Source organism: Doryrhamphus excisus, chromosome 23, assembly GCF_030265055.1.
Source record: "Doryrhamphus excisus isolate RoL2022-K1 chromosome 23, RoL_Dexc_1.0, whole genome shotgun sequence".
NCBI classification, from domain to species: domain Eukaryota; kingdom Metazoa; phylum Chordata; class Actinopteri; order Syngnathiformes; family Syngnathidae; genus Doryrhamphus; species Doryrhamphus excisus.
The window spans coordinates 3374547-3393871 of record NC_080488.1 but is presented as its reverse complement, the minus strand read 5'-3'; the positions used below and the strand labels follow the sequence as shown (position 1 = coordinate 3393871).

General features: G+C 40.6%; 2 protein-coding genes across 4 annotated transcripts in view; both read right to left on the bottom strand.

Moving 5' to 3' along the window:
* The window catches only part of spon2a (spondin 2a, extracellular matrix protein), a 30182-nt gene extending 29475 nt beyond the window's left edge, over positions 1 to 707 (bottom strand). Inside the window, exon 1 of the mRNA XM_058063162.1 lies at positions 430 to 707. The gene's annotated coding sequence lies outside the window, so the exon portion shown is untranslated. The remainder of the gene's footprint in view (positions 1 to 429) is intronic.
* Positions 708 to 891: 184 nt separating this feature from the next.
* On the bottom strand, positions 892 to 18783 carry ctbp1 (C-terminal binding protein 1). 3 transcript variants are annotated; one of them, XM_058063782.1, is made up of 11 exons: positions 18607 to 18783; positions 17572 to 17621; positions 15930 to 16056; positions 11635 to 11789; positions 11391 to 11535; positions 9598 to 9804; positions 9209 to 9423; positions 7238 to 7368; positions 7016 to 7143; positions 5690 to 5807; positions 892 to 4619 (listed from the first exon to the last, which is right to left on the bottom strand). In XM_058063782.1, the coding sequence occupies exons 3-11, from the start codon at positions 15988 to 15990 to the stop codon at positions 4436 to 4438; spliced, it is 1344 nt and encodes a 447-aa protein (XP_057919765.1). In that variant the 5' UTR covers positions 15991 to 16056; positions 17572 to 17621; positions 18607 to 18783; the 3' UTR covers positions 892 to 4435. The 3 variants fall into 3 exon arrangements, with proteins under 3 accessions (XP_057919765.1, XP_057919766.1, XP_057919767.1); XM_058063783.1 differs by lacking the exon at positions 18607 to 18783 and adding an exon at positions 18355 to 18374; XM_058063784.1 differs by lacking the exons at positions 15930 to 16056; positions 17572 to 17621; positions 18607 to 18783 and adding an exon at positions 14671 to 14768.
* Between the last annotated feature and the right edge of the window lie 542 nt (positions 18784 to 19325).

The following is a 19325-nucleotide window of genomic DNA, read 5'->3' as shown; positions in this document are numbered from 1 at the left end:
TACCTTATTTATTTTTATTTTTTTACAGGTTTAGGACTGTTTAAAATGTGAAAATATTACTTTCAACATAAACCGGATTAGACTCTCCCTCGTTTATCGCGGTTAAATGGTTCCAGAACCGACCAGGATAATTTAATTTAAGTAGTAGTCAATATTCCAGTAGTGTAGGGTTCTTAAAAAACGACTTTCGTTTACGTTATTATGTTTATTTAAAGTTATAATTGTCATTTTAAATGTTGAAACTACACACGGAAGTAACACACATAAGTATTACGTGCGCATGCGCAAAGTACGTCACACAGTCAAACAAGTACAATGATTAATCATTCTTCACAGCTTAATTACTTCTTTAGAAATACATTTAAATATATTTCTAAAAATGTAGATTTACAATATCGCTACTATATTCAGCTGAGTCGCGTTACTTACAAATGTTTTCGTTAATGTATCGCAGAGACACCGACCGAGGAAGAATGCCGGATACAGTACAAACTTTCGTGCGCGTGCGCAGTGCTGCCTTTACAATGTGACATCGCCAACTACTGGTCTGGCATGCACATTACATCATTTATGTGCTCATGACTGTATTGTAGTACTGTAATACATTTTCCTTTTACTGTGTTGTGGTGTAAATCGTTGCATGCTAATAAATGATTACATAATACAGCTGATACTTCTGTGGGTGTCAGCAAAATAAAGGTTCCTCATGTGACTGTCTGGCTGGCTGCTTTTAGTCCACTGTCATTTAAAAAAAGCAGGCCCCTGATTATGTGCATGTGGTAGCAATTTTAGGCCCGATAATCCCCCACCCAGTTCTATAGCCTGCGGGCGTACACAGAAGCCCCTTTCCCGTGTGTGTGCACTCCACCCGTAAAAAAAAAAACGTGTGGCCATCTCGGCACTGCGGTGCCCGTGTGACGCCCAATAAAAGAACCCGACAAACCGCAGTAAACAATTTTGTTTATGGTGAAAGCTCCGTAAACACAAATCCGTGTCCTAAAAAGCGGTGGGATTGCACACTGGAAACCAGTTCAGATGAAATGAGCTATAAAAGTTTGTGTACACAACACAAAAGTATAGCGTTTATAAAGTTAAAACATGTAAACAAGTTTAATTTTTAAGATTTTATTAAAATATGGTGTGGAGTTTACCATTGGGAGTTACCATCACAAACATGATTGTTTCTAATAAAAAAAAAAAGTAAACAAAAAAATAAAGCTTAAGAGCCTAGTTACAGAGATGGGTTGTTTTTTTTTTTTTTTCATTTTTTGTGTTTTTGTTTTTGCAGTCTGGTGAAAATCAGTACACAAATGAGGGTGACAGAAAAGAGGAAAAAAAAAATTCACGTCATAAAAATACATTTCCCAATCTTAACATCACACACACACACACACACACACACACACACACACTTACTAGCATTCTTTCATTCACTACTTGTTAGATGGTTTAGACGTCAGTGCCAAAAGGAAAACAAGAGAAGGAAAAAAGCTGTGGAACAAGACAAGAGGTCGGGGGGGGGGGGGTTCTAAAAACACTCGGCCGTTCTACATTCGGAAGGAGGGGACAACTGCTAAAGGATATGTGTGTGCATTCAAACCCTGAGAGAGAAAAAGTGACCAATTCTTTTTTTTTTTTTTTTTGGGACAGATGACACCAGTGTCTGCTGTGCCCCCCACCCCATACTTCACCCCTTCCACCCAACTCCAGCCCTTCTGGGGGGGGGCTCTGTCACAGCAGAGTGAAAGACCCTTCATAAGCTCCCCGGTAGTAGTAGAAGTAGTAGCAGGAGGGGCGGTGGTGGTAGTGGTGGTGGGTGCATTGCAATTTTAACACCCGAGAGTGAAATATCAGCTGGAGCTTTGTGACCACACACACACACACACACACACACACACACACACACACACACACTGTGCTTATATTGGTAGCCTGTGAACAAATATACTGCTGGCTTGACTTGACAAGGGGAGGAAAAAAAAAATTGTGTTTTATGTTTGATCCAAAAATATAAACTGTCGACTCCGGACTGTATTTGGTGCAAAGGTGATATCGAATTCTATGAAGTTTTTTCAGAGCCACACGGTAAAGAAAAGAAAATTGTACTGAGAATAAAGTTGAATATTACAACTTTTTTTTTCTCAATGACTATTTTCTGTCTTTTTTTACTTGCTAGAAACTCAGGAGTGAGGGGTTCTTTTTTTTTTTTTTTGGCTAGTTGGTTTCTACCGGTCACCTGCTGTGGTCAACTGTTATTAAGGCAGTGAGTGGTTCCATGGCGACTTTCTAGAACAGCTACAAGGGGGGAGGATAGTAAGGCCGGGGGGGGATATGGTAGGAAGCAGAGGGGTATCTTATCTAAATTTTTCAGTACAACATGTAGAACACAGCATATATGCATTAAAAAAAAAACAAAAAAAAAAAACATCTACGTTAAAACTAACCGGTATACATGACAGTGCACGGCTGAAATGAAAAAATATATATCATTATCATTATCATCATCATCAACAGCGAAAAATTTAAGATTACTCATTAATGGTAAAGTAATGGGGGGGTTAACAGAGAGGGAGGGAGGTTATTCTTAAAAATATATATTCATCACATGACATGAGGAGCTAAGCATCACATGCTCCAAGTCACTCTTAGACTCTGAGGGTACAGGATAGCGGGGGACGGGGCGGCAAGGGGGGGTGGTAGAGGAGCAGAACTGCACATTACTGGAAACTGACCACGACATAAATGTCAACTGGGGCTTAAAAAAAAAAAAAACAGCCATTATTTTGAAGGGTTCAAAACAAACAAATCACACATGCACTACAAACAAGAGCAGCAGGGCGATGACAAAAAAAGGGACGCAAAAAAAAAAAAAAAACCTTTCTTTGTTCCTCGTTTATCATTAGCCAGTAAGACAGAGGACAAAAAGTGGTCATAAAGGTCAAGGCAAAAAAAAAAAAAAAAAAAAGACAAGCATTGGTTTTTTCGCAGCCTGAGTATTCAGTAGCCTATGAAGAGACAACCTATTGGTCTATTTTATTTTATAACGAGGGGAGTTTTTTTTTTTTTTTTTTTTTAATTTCATCTTATTACTGCTACAATATCACAACCCTTCTGGTAAAGAACAGTAAGAAGAATCTAGAAAAATCTGTACAAAAAAATAAAAGGGTATGCACGGTACATTCAATATCTGTTACTGAGGTACGAGAAAAAGGTGTTTTCCTTGACACCAGAGGGACAGCGGTAAAGAGTTATTCCCGGTGGGGGGGGGGACTATTCCTTTGGAAAGAAATCAGCTTGTTATAAACAGGGTGAACAAACACGCATATACACACACACTCATTACACACACACACACACCGCTGTTGTTAACAAAGCCAGCATGTAAAGAATAACGTCCCCCTCACTCCTTGTGACGATCTAAAACTCCACTGTCCCCTCACGTTTAAAGGAAGAATGCATACTGGGTTCATGAGCATGTGTGGGGGGGGTGGGGACATGACAGGGTGGGATGGTCTGCACGTTTTTTTTTTTTTTGGGGGGGTGTCTTTGCTTCACAAACCAGAGTTGTCCTATTGAGGCTGAAACAAAGCAGTCAGGCAGCGCCCTCTGCTGTTTGAATGTTGGCTCTGCGGCTTTTTTTGGGCATGAGACAGAAATTCATGCCCGGGATTGGTGGGGGGGAGTGGGGGGAGTAGGGGGGGTGTACGCAAATTCATCAATTCTACAAAGGATTCTGGGCATCACTGATCACTGAGGCTGGGACTAACAAATAACGAGCTGAACAAAGTCAAAAGCACCAAAAGGTTAAAACTGGGGCTCGAGGTGATTAACTCGATTAACTCGAAGTACACATCAAACCCTTCACAACTACGTTGGATGGCAGAAGAAGAGGAGAGAGGGGTAAGAAAAGAAGAAGAAAGCAGTAACACAAGCCTTTCATGGACAAAAGGGCGGCTTCCTGCCCCCGAGCACCTCCACTGGGGTGAGTCAAGTAGAGGATGCGGCCAAGTGGAAAGCCTTGAAAATGTTTTTTTTTTTTTTCTTTTTACAAACATTAACACCTAAAGTCACAAGTGATCGACTTTCCATTGAAACGACAGCCAACTACGGAGAAAAAAAACACCACTCCGATGAATCGAATCCTTGAGAACAAAGTTATTGCTGACTTTAAGGGGTTGTGAGGATGACTGGGGAGGATGAAGGAAGGGTGAAAGTGAGAACGGGTGTGAGTGGTGGGCCGGTCACGTGACGGCGAGCGGCTCGGCATCAGGGCGTACTGTGTCTGATGCTGCGTGGATGGGTTTGGAGCCCGTTTTTTTTTTTTTCCCAAGAGGTGACGGAATGTGCTGGCGGCAGCAAGGGGAGGGGCTAAAGTGGGGTGTGTATGGTGGTGGTGGTGGTGGTTGAGGGGTAAGGGAGGAGTGGAGGGGGGGGGCTATTGGTCGGAGGGGATGTCTCTGTCAGCTTCGGCCTTAGTTGGCTGCCCCGGGGAAGGGGCATGTGGTGGGTGAGAGACGGGGGCGATGCCGTGAGCCAGGTTTCCCGACACCAGGCTTTCAACCCCGGCGCCGGCTCCCGGGAGACCCCCTGCGGCAACATTGATCAGACCTGGAGGAAATCTGCAAAAATAGATGGGATAGATTACATTCTATTTTAGTTTAGGCAACATATTTTTGGGGGTCTTGAGAAGACGCCGTTTTTGCTGATTTTAGCTCTTTGCACAGATAATGACCGAGTCATCATAAATGGAGTTAAAAACACGGGTGTCCAAAACCTGCTTCCACTGAGGGCTCTCTGGTTCTACCATATCTTACTTATTGTGTGGAAATATGGGCTAATAACTATAATAAAAGCAATCTTCACTTACTAAATGTACTGCAAAAAAGGCCAGTAAGGATAATTCAGAGAGCATACTAACTCCTTATTTCTAAAATCACAAATACTTCAACTTGCTGATATAGTTCATGTTCAAACAGCTAAAATAATGCATAAGGCTAAAAATAACCAATTAGCTAAAAATGTCATCTAATACTTCTCTACAAGAGAGGAGAAATATGATCTCAGGGAAGAAATACATTTGAAACACTTCTATGCTAGGACTACATTATGCTAGCCATAGCATTTCAGTATGTGGAATCAAACTATGGAATGGATTGAGTAAGGAAGTCAAACAATGCACAACGATGAGCCAATTCAAGAAACAATACAAGCAGTTGATGTTTGCTAAATACAAGGATGAAGAGTCTTGAACCAGTCATGATGTGCTATATATATCACTATATTGACACTTACTATGGTACCCATTATGGCATTGGATGCTCATATCACCACCTACTTCGGTACGTGACAAAAATAAAATAAAATAAAAATTAAAAAAAAAAAATTTATGTTTAAAAATTTTACAAATTTTGAAAAATTTTAAAAATTGTAAAAAAAAAAAAAAAATAATAATAATAATAAAAAAATAAATTAAACTATATTAGGAAAGCAGGAAGTGAACAAATGTAACAGTTACTGATTGTAAAAGTACCAGATGGATGGGGTAGGATTTAATAAGCTTTGCTTCTTCCTACTCCTTTTGGACATGTGGAACTGTGAACTGATTATGTGATGCATTCAATTGTAATCTGATCGCATGTTCAAATGAAAATCAAACCATTACCAGTACCCCCGGCTCATTCCTTCTTACCTGTACGTTGCTCCGTTAAGTTCCGGGTGAACGGTGGCAGCCTCCATGCTGGGCCACTGAGACGCTGCCATCAGATACTCTTTATTCACGCAGTTCTTCAGGCTGTCCGGGATACGACCTTGAGCAGAACAAGGAAATTTTAAAAGGCTGCATTTCGATAGGATACAGGAGACCTGTAGTCATATACACAAGCCAGTGCTTCAGTCTGGATGATATGTGGGTGGAGCAATAGCTGAGACGGTCAAAAATAATAGAATAATAATATATGTATAAAAAAACTCTAAACTCTAAACTAGGGCTGGGACAATGCAAAAAATACATCGGCACACAAACTACACATCGATGCGTCGCAGATCGTCTGCATGATAAGATGCTCCACTCTGTTTGCTAATCACCCTCTGTGGGTATCTTACATTTATATTGTATACATATATTATATTTTTATATAAAAAAAATATTAAATATATATTTTTTAATTATATATTTATATATATATTTTTATTATATTTTATTTTAAATATATATGTATATATTATAATTTAAAAATATTTATAATTTTTTGTAAATATATATCTTTTTAAATTATAATATACATATATATAATTTAAAAATATATATATTTAAAAAATATATAAAAATATAATAATTATTTTCAAATATATATTTTTTTAAATTATATGTATGTGTATATGTATATACGTATATATATACACATACGTATACACATATATATACATACATATACACATACAATTTAAAAATATATATATTTGAAAAAAAATAATAAAAATATAATATATGTACAACATATAAATGTAAGATACGCAACATGGACCCACAGAGGGTGATTAGCAAACAGAGTGAAGCATCTTATCATGCAGACGATCTGGGCCTATTTTTTTTTTTTTATTCTGAGTGCCGACGCATCGATGTGTAGTTCGTGTGCCGATGTATTTTTTGCATCGTCCCAGCCCTAGTTTAGTGAAGAATTGTCTTTTCAGACTCGGATGTCAGAATTATGGCACTGGTGTACTCTGCCCTGAAACACAAGCAGACTAAAAGGCATTTTGCACATTGGTCAGGAGTCTCCATATTTCTAAATAATGAATTACATATCTTTGAAACAACTACGGATTTAAGACAGGCTGCTGTATTCACCTAATTTGGGCATTCATTGTCCTGATTTGCTTAGAGAGGATATCGCTACAGTCGGCTTTATTTTCAAAGCTTTTCATGGGAATCTTTCAAAAGATTGAGCGAGTGCTTATGGCATTTAAAAATCATGTCAAATAAATGTGTTGTTTTCGGTTTGACCTCATGACCTACCAGTGATGGCACGACGCACTTCCCTGGCTGCCTCCTCCCGAGCCTCCACCGACGCCTGCTCGCTGTACCAGGAAGTATGTGGAGTGCAGATCAGGTTTGGGGCATCCTTCAGCGGGCCTGTTGAAAAACTGTCAAAGAACAGGAGCGTTGCTATGGACGGGAGTGATGAATTGAAAACATCTTTGAGGCTGGAAGAGGGAGGAGGGCCTGTGGTGAATTTACCTGAAGGGTTCGGTCTCATGGACGTCCAAAGCGGCCCCTCGTATCCGACCCTCCTTCAAGGCCTGAGCCAGTGCTTTTTCGTCAACGAGACCGCCTCTTGATGTGTTCACAAGGAAAGCTCCCTGCCGCATCTAGGTTGTGGAATTTAGTCACGGATCAGTCAAACTTTATTGTGTACAAAGATGCGATCATGAATACGAAAATACTATAGTTGATTTCAGACTGAGCAGGTATATCGAATACGGAGGTGTGGCAGTCGGGCTTTATTTTGGCAGCCAAATGTTGATTTTAAGCTCATTTCCTCTCATTTGTTGCTCTTTACTACTGTTGCTTTTTGTTTGCTTCAACTTGGGAAGCCATAACAGTAAGTTTTATTCTTGGAACCCACACTAAAAGAGGCTGATTTGGGTTCTAAACATCTGGCTGCTCATTTTACTGTGACATTATTTTGTTGGTACGCCCACCTTCAAGCAAACCTGTGACACTATGACTAAATCCAGATTGAAAAGAATATGAGAACATCAAGCTAATGATAAAACTTGTAGCCTGTTTGTGCATATTCTGCTTGTATTGGGGTCCTTTCAAAAAAACAGGTCTCAGCGAGGCAACAGAGTCATGTGACTTTCTCATGCCAATCAGCCAAGATCAGACAATATCACAGGAAGTGACATCATGGGCTGTGATCAATCAGGAGTGAGCCAGAGAGTATCAAACTTCCTTCTTCATTCAGAAGTCGGAAAGACGCTTGGGCCCCCGGACACTCTTGGCCCAAACATAAAAACTAACCATCTTGATTTGCACCCAAAACCTGAAACTTTTTTAATTTTTATAATTTAATTAAATTTTTATAGTCGAAAAAATGTCTTCTTATAGCCCCCAATAACACTGAAGGATTGAATTGTTATATTTCTAAGTATTTCAGTGAGTGCCCTATAAAGAGGGGTCTCAAACACGCGGCCCACGGGCCAAATGTGGCCCGCAGGACACCAGTTTGAGGCCCCCGCCTTGATATGAAAGTTTAATGTTTGATATGGATGCTGTATGGTATCATGTACCCAGAAAAAATTATTACGTTTGATTAATGTTCATGTTAAAGGTTAAATAACTGTTAATAGTTATCCTCCCTATCTGTGTGGAAGTGGTAAGTTTTTGGCTATTTAAGTTTAAAGGAAATAACTTGGAGTTTATCGTTTAGGTCGCTAGCTTTCTAGTTTGCGAGTTAGCATGTGTCTCAAGACCCTGCAGTTGCGCAATATGTTGTAAATAAAATGTGACTATAGTCGTGTTTTGTCATGTCTACAGGGCTCTAATAATGCTTTGTTCATTTTAATCTGAAAAACAAAATTTGTCTACCCACCAACTATATGTGGTTTCTTAAGTTTTTAGTATTTGCCGTTTTATTATTATTATTATATTTATTTATTACTGATTGATTTTCTTTAATCTTGATTTATTTATTTATTTTTCATCTTATTTTGTGCAGAAAAATATTTAAATAATAATTTGAGAACAGTGGAATGTTTTATCAGAGCTTTTCTTGTACAAAATCGGAAGCCAAAGCACTGAAAAAGTTTGTATATTTTTCTGTTTTTAATAAATGCGTTTTTTTGGGGGGAGGGGGGAGGCCTGATGCGGCCCAGTCTCACCCAGACCCTAGCTCCAGTGACCCCCCCAAGTAAATTGAGTTTGAGACCCCTGCTATAAAGGGTTAACAGAATTGCCCCATAAAAGCAGAATCCCACAGAAATTGACATAATGTGAATTAAATGCTATCATGGTGAAGAGAAGGAACATTCGTGTGGGGAAGTTTTCGCTCAATCGTGGCGGAATCTCATCACAATCACCCGCCTAACGTCCTGAACTAAACATGTCAAAATGTCAACCCGAAACACTGGCAAAAGTTTACGTAAAAAAAACATACCGGAAGCTACCAAAACCGTATTTCATACAGCACCAGTGAATGCAACTCACCTGTTTGATGGTGAAGTCGTTGATGAGGTGGTGGTTGTGCTCGTTGAGGCTGCAGTGCAGGGATACGCAGTCGGAGTGGATGAGCAAGTCCTGGAGGGTGGCCATGCGCTGCAGGCCCAGGGAGCGCTCCACGCCATCAGGCAAATAGGGGTCATAGAAAATAACGCCGAATCCGAACGCTTTGGCACGAAGCGCCACTGCTTGTCCAACGCGCCCTGGCGAGGCACAATAATAAGCTCGTGAGTGCAACTGAGGGGCGTTTATTGGAACCGAGGCTTATGTCGTCAAATACTAATCTTTCTTTTATTGACAATATAACAATATACTGCACTTGAGCAGGTCCACAAAAAAAAAAAAACTACTCCGCACAATTTAACAAGTGGACTTACCAAGTCCGATGATCCCCAGCGTCTCTCCTCGTATGCGAGCGGCACCGCCAGCCACCTCTCGGATCTGCTCCACACTGGAGGCACGGGTTCCCTCCCTGAGAGCCTGGTGCATCCATGTGACTCGCCTGTACAGGTTGAGGATCAAACATAGAGAAGTATCGGCTGTCTCCTCCACCGAGGACGCTGGAACGTTACAGACAGCAATGCCTGCGCCGAAGGAAACATGAAACGTACGGTTAATTCAATGACTGCTTTAATGACAAATGTCAAAGCATGTATTAAGTTGCTTCGCAAGATGGCAGGATTTGTCCAAACAAAGAAAAGAAAGCACGATGCTTTCAAATGTTCAAGGCAAATCTACATCAAGTTAAAAAAAGGACCACAGGAAGCCAAAGTACTTGATGACATCAAGGAAGCGGACAAATATTGAGGATTACTTTACAGCAGGGGTCTCAAACATGCGGCCCGCGGCCCAAATGTGGCACGCAGGACACTAGTTTGAGGCCCCCGCCTTGATATTAAAATTTAATGTTAATGCGGCCCGCGCAAGTTTTTATATGGATGCTGTATGGTATCATGTACCCAGAAAAAATTATTACGTTTGATTCATGTTCATGTTAAAGGTTAAATAACTGTTAATAGTTATCCTCCCTATCCGTGTGGAAGTGGTAAGTTTTTGGCTTTTTAAGTTTAAAGGAAATAACTTGGAGGCTACCGTTTAGGTCGCTAGCTCTCTAGTTTGCGAGTTAGCATGTGTCTCAAGACACTGCAAGTTGCGCAATATGTTGTAAATAAAAAGTAGTCGTGTTTTGTCATGTCTACAGGGCTCTAATAATGCTTAATTTTAATCTGAAAAAATAATTTGCCTACCCACCAACTATATGTGGTTTTTTAAGTTTTTATTATTCGCCGTTTTATTATTATTATTATATTTATTTATTACTGATTGATTGATTTTTTTTATTCTTGATTTGTTTATTTTTCATCTTATTTTGTGCAGAAAAATAAAAATGAAGATATTTGAGAACAGTGGAATGTTTTATCAGTGCTTTTATTGTAGAAAATCGGAACCAAAGCACTGAAAAAGTTTGTATATTTTTCTGTTTTTAATAAATGCGTTTTTTTGGGGGGGGGAAACCTGATGCGGCCCAGTCTCACCCAGACCCTAGCTCCAGTGGCCCCCCAAGTAAATTGAGTTTTACAACATCTTGACTACAAGGAAAATGAAAATCAGCCTAATGGAACAATAAGCTACAGCAACACAATGAATGAATGAATTATGTGAATGAATTATCAATAATAGACACGGAAAAGGGGTAGGATTAAATAAGATCCACTTCTTCCTAATCCTTTTCAGACTCGCCTGGCATCGGGGAGAAGGCTCTGCTGCAGCATCCGCTGTAGGACGACCAGGTTCAGAGACAGCTACTTCCCCCTGGCCATCAGACTGCTGAAAGCCAAATAAGCCCCTCTACCTTACTTACATTATTATTATTTATTTAAATTATTTGGGCAATTTACTGTTCACGCTGCACTTTACATTATGTTGTTCATATTTGGTGTCTATTCTATCTATTTATTCTCCACATTATTATTATTATTATTATTTCTTATCTTCTTTTGTGTCTGTTATTATATGGGAGCCAGGCAACAACATTTCGTTGGCAATTTCACTACTGTGTTTTTGTGCAATGACAATAAAGGGAGTCTATCTACATGTTGAATTGTGCACTTGTTAAGCAAGGGCCACAAACAAAATAAACCATAAATCTATGTAAGTTGGGCTTTCTTACCAAGTTCAGCAGCTGCTTTGATGTCAACATTGTCAAAACCAGATCCAATCCGCACAATTACACGTAGGCCTTTAAACTTCTCTAAGTCATCTCTGGATAGAGTGATGGTGTGATAAAGCAGGGCGGCCACAGCCTCATTCAGCACCTGCGCAAAACAATTGTATCATTAATGAAATGATGAAATGACGTCTCCACATAATCAATACAGACGACAGATTGTTGTTCAAATTATAGTCAAACTTACCTTCTCGTGAATTTCTTGCGTGGACTGTGCATCGCAGAACGCCACGGTGGCGACATCTTTCAAAATGGGCATTTCCACAGTGCAGTCGCGCCCATCCAAAAGCGCCACCAGAGGCCGTGGATGCATGGGCCCATTAAGGATGGGGGGGCGGATACCTGAGTCATGTAGAGAGAAAGCATTAAGATATGAATTTGTTGTTTTTGAAAAGCAATATAATGCTAACAGAGCTATGTAAACAAGCAGCACATATTATATAACCTCACTGAGCCGATGCAGTACTTCTACATAGTAGCGTTTCATTGTACAGTAAACCTCGGATATATCGGATTCAATTGTTCCTACTGGTTTTGTCCGATATAAGCGAAATCCGTTATATGCGTATACCGGAAAATGTCCGTTTTACGCATATATCGGATTTATATCCGGTATATGCATAAATCGGATTTTATCCGTTATAAAAAGGCACTTCCTTGACTATGTTTCCAATGTACCTGGACGCGCAGGCAACGCTGCAAATGACGTCGTATAGCGGCCTGTCACGATTCGGCGAATCGGAGCGCCACGATGCGGCCATCCGATATATGCGAGGGAAATTTAATGGAAATGCATTGGAACGGGACTGGAGATTTTGTCCGAAATAGGTGAAATCCGTTATAAAAAATCTGATATATGCAATTAATTTTTTATTGGAAATGCATTACAGAAAAATCGGTTCTTTTTTTATCTGTCCGTTGTGAGCGAATTTCCGATATATCCGAGTCCGATATGTCCAAGGTTTACTGTAGTACAGGATAAACAGTCAGAGCAATGGTAATGGGCAGCCGGGTGAGGGCTTGCTGACTCGGGGCTGCGGCCCACTCTCAACACGCCCACCCTGGCTTTTTAATGCATGACACTATGTATGATAAATACAATTAAATAAATTAATAAATAAACAAAAAATAAAAGAATAAAGGAAGTGGAAAACACTGTAGTTGGGATAGCAGTGATAGGGAAGAAGCAAAACTCAAGTGTGATTATTTAATTTGAGGTATTTTAAAGAATATTTTTCTTTTTTTCATTCACATTTATTTATTATTCAATCTCACAGAAACAATACAATAACAGTGATGTTTTTATATCCTTGTTAACTTGTGATGACCGGACAATATAATACAATAGGATGACTAGTAATTGAACTGGTTGCTCTTGGCACAGTGGTCGGGTGCCTCAAGCTAGGTGAGGGTGCTTGGATGTGGGTTTTTGCATTCTGGTAGACAAGGAATAATATATGTTTTTGTTGTGATGAGGCTGGAATCTGGGTGGGATTAGATAAGTCTTGACTTCGTCCCATTCCCTTTCGGAATATGTGTATGTTTATATGTACATAGGTGTTTTTTATTTGTGTTGATTTATGGTTAGTTTGTTGTGCTTTTGGATGATTTTCATGTTCGAAATAAAGAAGAAAAAAAAATGGCACAAATTGCTAAGCAAAAATGATCAATGCTTGCCTGGGTATTGTTACAGCCAGGGAGAGCTATTCCTATTCCTATTTCTTATGTGAAAATACATTTTTTGGATGTTACATACGTGTGTGACAAGCAAGAATGCTAGCTGCTAATAAGTTAAGACAGTGGCTAACTTATTTTTACACTTGCATCACACACTCAGTTCTTAAAGGTTTAATAATAGCGATTGTTTGACCCTAGAATTACTGGATTTTCCATTTAATTAAAAAAAGGTGAACCAGTGCCCCAGAATGAACTACGTTTGACCCCAGAAGTTTGACTGTGTACATAATTCCTCCTTACTGTATGTAGGGGAAGGGGGGGCATGCATGAGAAGAGGGTGGGGGACACAGAAGAGGTGATGGGGAGTGTTGTGGCTAAAGGGGCAAAGGGGGAGGGGTGTAGAACTCTGCAGGGTCTCAGAGGAGAGGCGAGGGGGGTGGGGGTGGTTGGGGGTTCATGACTGGGTCTGAGTCATGACCTAAATTCTCCAATGTGGGAGACTTCCTCGCATGTATTTTTCCTGCGTCTTCCACCCCCCCCCCTTTCTCAATTTAAGAAGACAACTTTGCAGCGACACAGTATCCCATCATGTTGCATTTGAGAGAAACGGGAAAAAAAAATGCTTCCATTGAAATTGACTTTAATAACAACACAGCTACTTTTAATTCCATGCTTAGTGCAACGTCACACATGCACCGGTACACACCATCATGTTCCTGCTGCGTGACAGGTGTCTGTGTGTGCGTCTCCCAGTGTGGGGGGGGGAGTGTGACAAGCTGGAACATTTACTTGGGAAAAAAAAAAAAAAAAAAAAAAGGAAGAGATAATAATGGAGGCACGCCGGCTAGTAGTCCAGGGTGCAAAACAAATATTTGTTCCCGCTTGCTGCAATGTCAGATATTTATCGACGTGGAAGAAATGAAAGAGAAAGAGAAACACGCTGCTAGTGAAAAAGTGCCGCATATGGCTGAGAGAGAGAGGGGGGGGGGAAGCAAATACGCATACTTCTTACACCCTGGGTGGAGAAAGACAAACCAAAATGGCTTCATGACAAAGAAGGCCTCAGAACAAGTTGCAGGGGAAATACACAAGGCGGCCCACTCACAGTGGGTAATTTGAGTAAAGGACGCTAGCCGACAAAACGCAAGCATGGCCGCACACAATACATTTCATTCAGTGTTTCATTCATTCTCCCTTTTTCTCTCCCCCCCCCCCCCACTTCATGCTCACTCTGGCTGCATTTGGACGAAGAAGAGGAGGGGGGAGGGGCAGCAGATGATGATAATGCAGCAAGAAACGGTACTCCACCCAGACATGCGCGCGCACGCACACACACGCTCTTATTCAGTTCCTTCTGTGCGGCTGCGACAACACAAATGTGCTGAAACGCACAAGCGGAAAAACATACCCGCCTTGAATTTTGCGCCACACCCAAAAACCACAGTCCTCCCCCCTCCCCCCCACAGGCAGCACAGAAAACCAAAACCGGACAAAAACACACACACACAACCCCAAACAGAGAAAGACATGAGCAACAAGAGCTAACCTTGCATTATGAAGTCTGTCAGCCCTTCTTCCTCTCTCGCCTCGCTCTCCCGCTATTGCTTTTCGCTCTCCCTCTCTCGCCACACGCTCCCTCCCTCTCTCTCTCTCTCAGCTGTCATACACGCCCAGCCGTCCGTCCCCTACCCCGCCACCCCGACTCCGTGGTCCAATCGCACGCGGCTCCATTCAAGGCCAGCCAACCAGCACTAACCTTATTAGCATATAGCCGAGGCCTGAGGGCGGTTTGGGGCCGTTGTCATTTTTTAAAGAGACAGCTGGCCCGTTTCCCCATGGCTGTAGCCGCGACCCTTCACCTTGCACTCTCCTTCTCACCCGTCTCCAGAGACTCTCCCACAATATTCCCTCCATTTCAAGCTCGCCGTTTACGTCGGATGTCACATCGTCTACTCACAATACTTCAAAACGTGTCACATAAAATTTCAGCAACAGAAATTGATATTTTTGTATTGTTGCATATTGCATGTAATGAATTAAACTATCACTGTGCAAGTGATCATTTATTTTTTTATTCCTCTACTTGGATTGTGAACACATGTGTCCAACATTTTTCTGCCGACCAAAGGGGCCACAAATGGCCCCTGGGCCATATTTGGGACACCTCTGCTTGACACTTCATTGTTACCATGTGCTTGATTTTCTCGACTATATTGAGTTTTCTATTTATATTATGAAAGGTGGTGATTATTGAAAATTGTCGAGGAGCAAATTACACGCAACAAAATATATAAATACTCAAAAAATATAAAAATAACACTTTGGTTTCTTCTTCCATTTTTCATCAGATGAACTCAAACAGCAACAATGTTTATTCTATGCAAATAAGTCATATTTCGCTCAAATATTCTACTCAAATCTGTACAAATATGTACCGACATAATCTATCCACCTATCTATCACAGGTGTGGGATTACACAGCATGACTATTGCACAGGTGTGCCTTAGACTGGCTACAATAAAAGGTCAATTCAAAATGCCCGGGTTTATCACAGAGCATAATACCACAGGTGGCGACTGTGCAGTCGCCATGCCGACGGCAGGAATGTGAATTGAATTTTCATTTTTCATACTTTTCATAGAATTTGGCAGTAAAGCCAACCGGGGAATCATAACCGCAGAGCCAAATAGTGCACCTAAAGTTGTGTTTTGTGCATATGGACTTAAAAGCCAGATACTGATCATGATTCCAATTCTTAAAAGTTTAGTTTTGTAACAACAACAAAAAAACAAACATAACCTCACCCTCACAAATGCGGTCGAGCCTCTGGCGCTTGACCTGTTTATGTTTGTCCATCAGAGCCATAGACCGAGCACACTGGATGTCCAACACAGGAGAACCGATCTGAGAACCTCTTGATCAAATCCACTCCTGTTGACCGGAAAACACAAAGAAAACAGTTAAAACTTATGACAAAGTACCAGAAAACAGTGTATACATGGAAAGGAATATTCCAATCTCCTGTCTACATGCACCGCTATAATAAAAACAGAATAGTCAATGGGGCATGCGCAGTAAAAACGTAAACAACATCACGTGATTCATCAAAGATGGCGGACAAGAGTGTGATTACCACAGTTGTTGGGACAGTTGCTACTCTTTTTCGCAGTTGCGAGTTTTTCATCCGTGCAGTTCTTTTAAAGTTTGTATCAAAAACGAACTTTCCACTGTAGTCCAGTGATGACTGCTCGCCGCCATTTTCAAAACCTGAGAGACGTCTGCGTGTTACGTCACGGCTGAGCGTGCGCTAAAAGAACGCACCCTGACAACTTTCCGATTGAACGGGTACAAGATATGTCAATGCGGCACGGTGGTCAAGTGGTTAGCGCGCAGACCTCACAGCTAGGACACCAGGGTTCAATTCCACCCTGCATGTTCTCCCCGTGCATGCGTGGGTTTTCTCCGGGTACTCCGGTTTCCTTCCCACATTCCAAAAAACATGCTAGGTTAATTAGCGACTCCAAATTGTCCATAGGTATGAATGTGAGTGTGAATGGTTGTTTGTCTATATGTGCCCTGTGATTGGCTGGCCACCAGTCCAGGGTGTACCCAGACAGCTGGGATAGGCTCCAGGACCCCCTGCAACCCTCGTTAGGCTAAGCGTTAGAAAATGAACGAAAGAATGAATGAGTTCTCCTCCTATTTTGTGTGGAAGTGGTAACTTTTTGGCTTCTTATTTTGTCTTTCCCCACCCTCGGCCATCTGTGTGGAGTTTGCATGTTCTCCCCGTGCATGCGTGGGTTTTCTCCGGGTACTCCGGTTTCCTCCCACATTCCAAAAACATGCTAGGCTAAGTAGCCACTCCAAATTGTCCATAGGTATGAATGTGAGTGTGAATGGTTGTTTGTCTATATGTGCCCTGTGATTGGCTGGCGACCAGTCCAGGGTGTACCCCGCCTTACGCCCGAAGACAGCTGGGATAGGCTCCAGCACCCCCCCTGCGACCCTCGTGAGGAAAAGCGGTAGAAAATGAATGAATGAAGATACCTCAATCGGATTGGGGAAAGGAATATTATTATATATTATTATATATTCATTCGGATTGGCACTTTTCTTTCGGAATGAGGTGTATACAAAGGTTTCCGTTTGAGCAAATAACCCGAATGGAATTGAATATTTGTGTCCATGTATACGTGGCTATTGTTAATACTGTATTTTGATACAGTCTTGCCTTTTTAGGAAAAATTGCTTTAGGTTTTCATTTTATGGAACAACTAACAAAAACAAGATTACATTAATAAGAAATAAATTACAATAGCATCATTTTAAATTTAAAAAAAGTGACAGCATATGTTAATATTCTGACTTTCTTCTTGTGCACAGCGTCAAAAAGGATGGATAAAAAAAGAGCATTATATAACCGTAACGTTTTGTTCCAGCACTCACCTGGAAAGCAATGTCTGTTGTGAAAGTTAGGCTGTCAGCTGAAGTTGATACTGAAAACAAAGAAAAAGTACATTGACTTTAGATCGACATTGTCGTGCTTGTGTCTTGTTAGCTTGACAATAGCATGCTAACAACACTCAGTAATCAATGAAATAAATACAATACCGCCAATACATTAGTCACGTGTTTACAGTATATATACCAAAGTGTACAATAGACTATAGTTTTAAGTATATGGCGTAAGTTAGCCTCTCACTATGTCACGCACGACTTGTACAGCGTTTAACAGTTGAAGACAACTTATTCAAATACTTATTCAAAATAAGACATCCAATACTTTATCAACTATTAGTGTAATTTTAGAACTCGCTACCTCGACAGGGCTCCCTTGTTAGCAGCAAAGTTACCGTTACCCAATTAACATTAGCTAGCTAGCCACACATCGATATAATAATGAATGGTGGATGCTACTTCAAAAGTATTTCATTTAAAGCGTTTGCTAATATAAAACACGTACAGTGGCCCCGTTTGTTAAAATGAGTCATGTTAACTTCTAAGCAGCGATCTCAACTATAGCTAACTATCGACTTAGCTAAAATCAGCTAGCTTAGCCGATGTGAGCTAGCGTACCCAAACACAAACATGGGGTTCTTAAGTAGATTATATTTGAATGGGAAATAGCAAAAACGCACCGAGATTATGTGTGCGCGACATTTAAATGTGACTTAACTACAGCTGAGTGGCAAAAAGTGGCGTTTTTAGCCATGTATAAAACTACATTACCTGGTACGTTTACACATTGCTAACTAGCTAGCTAGCTAGCTCGTGAAGCGAGCGTGTGTGGGGAAGGATGCAAAGAGGGGAGCCCATTTCGCTCGATTTGTTATCAGCTACGTTGAAGGGAAAATCGATCTACATTTTTTTTAAAAAACTACAAATAAAAATACAAATGTCCATTGTGACTCAATCCAAGTAGCACCACACACACAGTGCCCAGAGATCGAATCTAGTTTGAAATAAACGCTAGTTATTTACCCCGAATCAACTCTTTTGGAGAGTGCCGAGACAGTGTGCGTGCGTCGGTGTGGTTCCCTCTCTCCCGATCGCCATGAAATTGCACAAAAGAGGAAGTACTATGTTTGGTGGGGGGCAGTGTGACTGTGAGAAAGAGCGCCGGTGGTCTGGAAGGAGCGCCCTCACCTTTCATGGCGGAAAGATTGCCTTCAATCTTGACACTACTAGAGTGAAAACATCTTTGACCTTACCATGATGGCGGAACTTTAAATACCGGGGGGTACTGCTGTTAGCATCTTCGATTATGACTCATTAGCGCATGTCCGTTATAATAGAAAAGAGTAAAAAGTTTTTTTTTTCTTTTACATCCAAATGCTAACTTTTGTAAAATGACAGTTTTATGAACATAGTCATAATTTTACGGTAGGTACTTTTAGGTGGTAGGTACGCTTCATAGTTTTAGATTTGACTTCAGTATTTGACAAATGGCAACTTTACAGTGAAGTCATCATTTTATTTATTTATTTATATTATTATTTTTTATTTTTTTTATTTTTTTCATCATTTTATAAAATCATATAACTTGTATGAAATGTTTAAACATTTAATTACAGACCCTAGCTCCAGTGGCCCCCAGGTAAATTGAGTTTGAGACCCCTAGTGTATATAAAAAAAATGCTAAGAAAAGTCTTTAACCTCCGTTTAAAGGAATATATATAATTCTATTAATTTTTTTGCTG